Source organism: Phoenix dactylifera, chromosome 18 (genome assembly GCF_009389715.1).
Source record: "Phoenix dactylifera cultivar Barhee BC4 chromosome 18, palm_55x_up_171113_PBpolish2nd_filt_p, whole genome shotgun sequence".
Lineage (NCBI taxonomy): Eukaryota > Viridiplantae > Streptophyta > Magnoliopsida > Arecales > Arecaceae > Phoenix > Phoenix dactylifera.
This window is the reverse complement of record NC_052409.1, coordinates 3,152,980-3,158,979: the sequence shown is the minus strand read 5'-3', so window position 1 is coordinate 3,158,979 and position 6,000 is coordinate 3,152,980. Positions and strand designations below refer to the sequence as shown.

Below are 6,000 nucleotides of genomic sequence, written 5' to 3'. Positions count from 1 at the left end.
GTAGTCGTGATGTCGCGATTATGGCAAATGGTTGATTTCCTAAAAAGCACATGATAGATACCTGCGCATGGCCATAATAGCGCAACCCGCTTAGAACCCAGATCGGGCTATATTATGTTTGCTATTGATTTATTCTAAGCCATGGACCGAGGTTCAAGGTTAAGACCACCTTGGCTCCATAGATGTAATCAATTGTCACTAAGTGAAGGTTCAAACCGAAAGGTACCTACACCTATTACATAATATAAGTTATCCAACATTTTATTTTGAGTTTAAAATTATTTTAATTTTTGTGGGGGATTGTTGGAAAAAACTTAAATGCGCACACGACCAAATCTCGGGCCGCGTGCGCATTTGAGAAAAAGGAAACACCAGCGGTTTTACGCGTTTAAAATCGTGTTATTTGGATTTGAGCTGGGGACCACGCACCTCGTGGCTCTAATTGGCCAGTCATGCACGTGCGCGTTTGAGAACAAGGAAACGCCAGCGGGTTTGTACGTTTAAAATCAGCGAAACGCCAACGTTGGCAGCATAATTACCGCAGACGCATCCGCAAAATTACCATTTTGCCCCTGATCCCATACCCCTATGTATACCCCTCAATTTCATCTCTTTCGAAACACGAAAAATTAGAGAAAAATATTGAAAAAATTCTGAAGAAAAGTTCTTCCTCCTCTTAGCCACTTGTGATTTTTATTCTTGTTCTTTTATATTTTATTTTAGCCTTTTCTTTCATTCTTCGCTGGATCTGCAAGTCTAATCGGGTTCGCTTTGACTTCTTCCGAGACGTGCCGAAGAAGAAGTTATAGGGTCGTCGTATCTCAGAAAAAGATTGCCGGGAGATCCGTACGTGGGGGCAAATACTTATTTGGGACAGTATCTACGCGCTTCGACCTGCCTTCAATTAGGCTACTTTAATTCTTCTACCTTTATTTTTAATTTAATATTAGTAGATCTGTAGGATTTGAAATTCTATGATATAAATTTATTAAATGCATAGATTTATTTTACATTAAAATAGAATTATTTGGATACTGAATGATATACATATTATTTCTTTTAAGATTTTCCATTAATTGCATTTATAGATTTATTTGTTTATTTATATAATATATTGCTAACATGGATTTCCATTCCTCAAACCTTAATTGCATCAAATCTTAATTACGTAATTGGCAATTCATCAAAGGTTGCAAGATTACCATATAGATAACTATCATGATCCATCCTTACTCTATGGACAAGTCCAATTATAATACCTGAGAGTTGAGACCCTACCTAGTTATTCTTGAAGAAGCCATTTTCAGGTAATCCCAAGACAAACATGAAATGGTTTCTAGCTCGGTTGGACTCTGACATTTGCTGAATGTTGTGGTATGCCTCTAGATCTGTTATATAATTTAAATGTTGTTGATCCATTACGCTTTGAGCAGGCACTTGTTTCGCTTCGCATTTCCACTATAATGAATCTGACATCCATTACATAATTTCAGTTGCCGCTTTTCTCGCCTTCATCTCTGTGAAACACCCTACTCTCGAATGGGATGCATTTCCCTTTCATGAGTTATATTATCTATAAGCGGATCTACTCAAATGTTTGCTTTCTGGTCTTCTGTGCTAATCCATGCCAGGCATCGTACTCATGGTTTTTCAAAAATGGAAAAATGTATACTCTTTCTTCTGTTAATTGACAATACATTAGAAGTACTTGCGTGCCTATGTTGTTGTAGGGGAAGCTTAATGTGATGCTGGCCTAAGCAACATGGTCGGAGCCTGAACCCATTGATCACTGCTTCACCAACGGCAATTTAGTGATAGGTGCCGCTTGGCCTGGGCACCCAAAATTTGTATCTCATTTTCAGGCTTTGCTTGGTATCAGGGTCACATTGCAATGCATGAGTCAGTCCATGTTAGTGTACCTATCTGTGCACAAAGACTGAGGTCCTGTTTGCACAACTCCTAAAAGTATTTATTGCCCATCTGTTACATCTACACAACCCTACATACAGAGAGTTATCTTGCTTGTGTTTTCAGGGAGTTCAGCATGTAATTCTGTTCTGTTACCTTAAGTATCGGTCGCCTCTTTCAGGTGTCCATCTGTGTCATGATACTGAAATACCGATTTGGCTGCTGTTCTATTTTGGGTTTGTCATATCTATTTTTTTTCCTCAAATTACTAGTATCTACGAAACCGTTGACCATATTCAAGCAGATAACTGTAGGATCATGAGTCATTCTTAGGCTTGACGATGTATTACTGTTTTTTTTTTAAATTTTAATTTTTACCAGAAGATAAGATTTGTTTATTCTTAATGATTGGATTTTCTTTATTATTATAAGTTGTTCACGGATCCATCATCCATACATTGCATCCATAGGCTGGAGGGAAAAAAGAAAAGATAACCTATCGATGTCTTATTTTGTTTAGACTGCTAATTCTTGGACGTAAAACAGGATTACGTTGCAAAGATGAGTAATCGGTTCACTTTAGAGTCTGAAGCTTAAACTAGAAGCCAGTTCGGGCTAGCTTTGTGTTAGGCCATCTGGATCCAACCTGACCAGTTTCAACCCTGGTCATTAGTCATCTCTGTTTTATCTTCAAGATCAAAGCCCAAGCCAAATCTATCCCACGTCGATCTCTGATTGTTGCAAACTAAAGATGACCATCTGTGGACACAAAATCTATTTCGAGCCAGTTATGGCCCATGCTGTAATGACTAATTCTCACTTTGAAGGCGTGTATTACCCTAACTTGGCTAGAAAGAAACAAATCCTACTCCGATAAATACTCCACTTCCGTAGCTACCGCTCTCCCTCCAAGTCCCAGTAGGAGTGCAGTTTTCCTGAACTCTTCGATTCGCCCACAATCTTTTCCGCCAAGTAAACTCCACTATATAACGTACCTGGGGAGTTCACACAGCTGTGTCTTCCTGCAGATCAAGAAAGATGGCGTCCATGCAAGAAGGTCGACATGAAGACATCGAGAGCTCCTCCACGCTGCCTGAGGCTGTCGTCTTCGAGATCCTCACCCGGGTCTCACTCGAAGCGCTCCCTGCTTGCCGACGTGTGTGCCGGCAATGGCGTCAGATCACCTACGAGCCGATCTTCACCTCCCTCCATTGCAGCCGAACCCAGACGATATCAGGTTACTTCATCCAGAGTATGCGGCGCAACCACTTCCACTCGAGCTTCGTCTCCATCCAGCCATTGCCGCCCTCGGTCCGACTTTTACTCCTCGACTTCCTTCCCAAAGATGTGAAGATCGAAGCAGTGGGATGTCGAGGCATCGTGCTTTGCACCAGCCAGTGGTACCACGGCATCCCCCGGTATTATGTCTGCAAGCCAGCAACTCGACAATGGTGGCGGATACCAAATCCAAAGACCAGGTATCTCACTAAGAAGATTGCTATGGTGACCTGCTCCACTGGACCGTTGGAGTACAAGATTATTCGGTTCTCGCAGCCAAAACAGAAGTTCGACTACTTGCGGTGTGAGATCTTCGACTCGCGGTCTCAAGCTTGGAGGCGGTCGAGGGACGTCCAGCTGCCTCCAGGCTCACTCAGGCAGGAGGCAGCAGTATCAGTCAACGGAGCCCTCCATTGGCGGATGTACGATGGTAATATCTTTGCATTTGATATCCGCGAGGAGACCTGGAAATTGATTCTATTGCCTGAAGAGGTTGGGGAAGATGAGATGAGGTGGGACTGCATGAAATTAGTGAAGTGTGAAGGCCAACTTTGCTTGGTGCTCGTTGAGAAAGAGTGGATGGAGATTTGGGTCATGGCCAATTACAAGGAGCAAAGATGGGAGAAGAGAAAGGTGGTGAGCTTAGAAGCCTGCATCAATGACCCAGCTTTGACCATCGAGGATTTATGTTTGTCTGATGTAGCATTTATGAGCAGTTTCTTCAGGGTTGCATGGTGAGGTTACTCATCTAGCTTCTTCTTCTTCTTCTTCTTCTTCTTCTTCTTTTTTTCTTTTTCTTTTTTTTTTTTTTTTTTTTAGGGTGAAAAGGGCAATTCATATAGCTCTAACGTGTGTACACCCTCATCTAGCATTTGCTGTTCATGTTTTGCACCGCAGTATTTGCTCCAGCCGCCATCACGAGATGGATGGCTATCAAGAAGGACATGCCTTATATAGCATATTAGGCCATCCAGCTAACCATCCATCTCTTTGATCGGAAAATATGGTGGCTATCAAACATTACTCAACATTCTACGGTGCATGCACATACACTAAACTTTCTTTTTATTGTGTGTGTGTATATATATATGTATGTATGTATGTTGTATGTATGTACGCATTTGTTAATTTTAAGGTTTTATCTTTAAAGTTAGAATTGATCTATGTTGGTTGTAGGTATGACCTTTCACGAGGGGTGGTTGCAAAGATTGAGATTGATCATTTATTTGCTCAGGAGGTTTTCAAGTTCGAGTCCGATCTAGTACCAGTGGAGTAACGACATTTTGAAGAAGCAATATTTTGAAGATGGTCAAACAATTGACTGCTTTGTTTTGATTTAAAATAAAAAAAATTCATAGCTTTTTGTTCTTGTGATAGGTGCCAATTGGTACAACTGGGAGTATTGTTTTTGTTACATCTTATATTATGGTGACTAAGATGTTCTATGCAAATGTATTTAGCAACACCTACACGTGTGACCTCTTTTTGTGCTACTGAATTTGTCATATTTAGGGCTTGCATTAGTTCCAGCTTGAATTGTACTTAGTTTGAATTATTGGTCTAGGACACTAGGTTGGGATTTTTTTTTTTTTTTTGGGATGTTGTCAAGCTCATAATAATAGATGTAAATTTTTATCAAGTAACTTTTGCAAATCAGGTAATTAGGTTTAGATCATCTGAAACCAGGTACTTTCGAATTCGTGCAGTCTTGGTCAATATTAGCCCATATTTTTGGCCGTACCGCCTTTATATCAGCTTGGATTTTCACCCTTGCTAGTCTCCAAGTCCTATCAATATGTGATATAGTTTATAAGTTGGAATCCTCTGATTCAGATTGAATTGGAGAAGTCCAATTTTTCCACAGAATTGCATCGGTTAGGGCAAAATGCATGCAAATTCATCTCCACCTTATGGGTGAAGAAACCACTAGAGATCCTACTCTAATGGCCAACATCCTAGGGCAAAATGCAACTTCATCTCCACCTCATCATGGGGTGAAGAAACCACTAGAGATCCTACTCTAATGGCCAACATCCTTCATCCTTCATAATTTCTTCCATCGAGCATTCGGTATTGCCTTTCCCACTCATTTGGACTTTAGATTAGCACTCTTTACTTCATCTTCCCTTGGCTTACTGGATAATCTGGATCTAGATTTCACTCAGGATATCATGTATAATATACACTCTTTGACTAACCAGGTGATAAAGCACCCGAGCCTAACTAGGGTGGCAATGCTCGATTAGTTTTAACTATTTGCCATGATTCAACCCATTGTAGATTAAATCAGGTTACTTGTTTAATAAAATAATCAGGTTCAAGTTTGGATTTAAACCCACTTAATAAAAATATTGAATTCAAATTGATATATTTTTGATTTATCATGTATTCGACCCGATCTGTATCTTGTCCGACCCGACCTAATTGCCACTCTTAAGCCTAACAGGTTTTCAAGCTTCCTCAATATTTTTAGGAAGTTCCACCTAAGTATGCCTAAGCTACTTAGGATCAACTATTCCTCCATTGTCTTAGGCCCCATTTGAGGGAGCTTTTGGAGGACCAAAAAGCATTTTCTGGCCCTCTAAAAGTACTTTTAGATAAAAAATAGTATTTGGTAAAAATTTCGGAAAGCTATTTTAGCTTTTTCAGAAAACTAAAAAAAAAATTTTGGCATAAGCTCCATTTTGGAGTTTTCCAAAAAAGCTGTTTTGAGCTTTGTTGGAAAGCTATTTTTTGGACTAAAATATCTCCATTTAAAAATTCTTTTTTCCTCCCAAAACACTCCATCTCACCGCCTCTTTCCTCCCACCCATC

The 6,000-nt window shown here is 40.0% G+C and overlaps 1 protein-coding gene across 1 annotated transcript; it reads left to right on the top strand.

Annotated features, from left to right (window-relative positions):
• The first annotated feature begins 2,946 nt into the window (after positions 1-2,946).
• On the top strand, positions 2,947-4,462 carry LOC103724275 (F-box protein At5g49610-like). The gene is made up of 2 exons (XM_039115653.1): positions 2,947-3,920; positions 4,363-4,462. The coding sequence occupies exons 1-2, from the start codon at positions 2,947-2,949 to the stop codon at positions 4,460-4,462; spliced, it is 1,074 nt and encodes a 357-aa protein (XP_038971581.1).
• The last annotated feature ends 1,538 nt before the right edge of the window (positions 4,463-6,000 follow it).

Excerpts from the sequence above, each read along its gene's own strand:
- LOC103724275 (XM_039115653.1), top strand. The coding sequence starts at position 2,947 with ATGGCGTCCATGCAAGAAGGTCGACATGAAGACATCGAGAGCTCCTCC. Across the intron at positions 3,921-4,362 it reads AGTTTCTTCAGGGTTGCATG|GTATGACCTTTCACGAGGGG; the intron begins GTGAGGTTACTC and ends TGTTGGTTGTAG.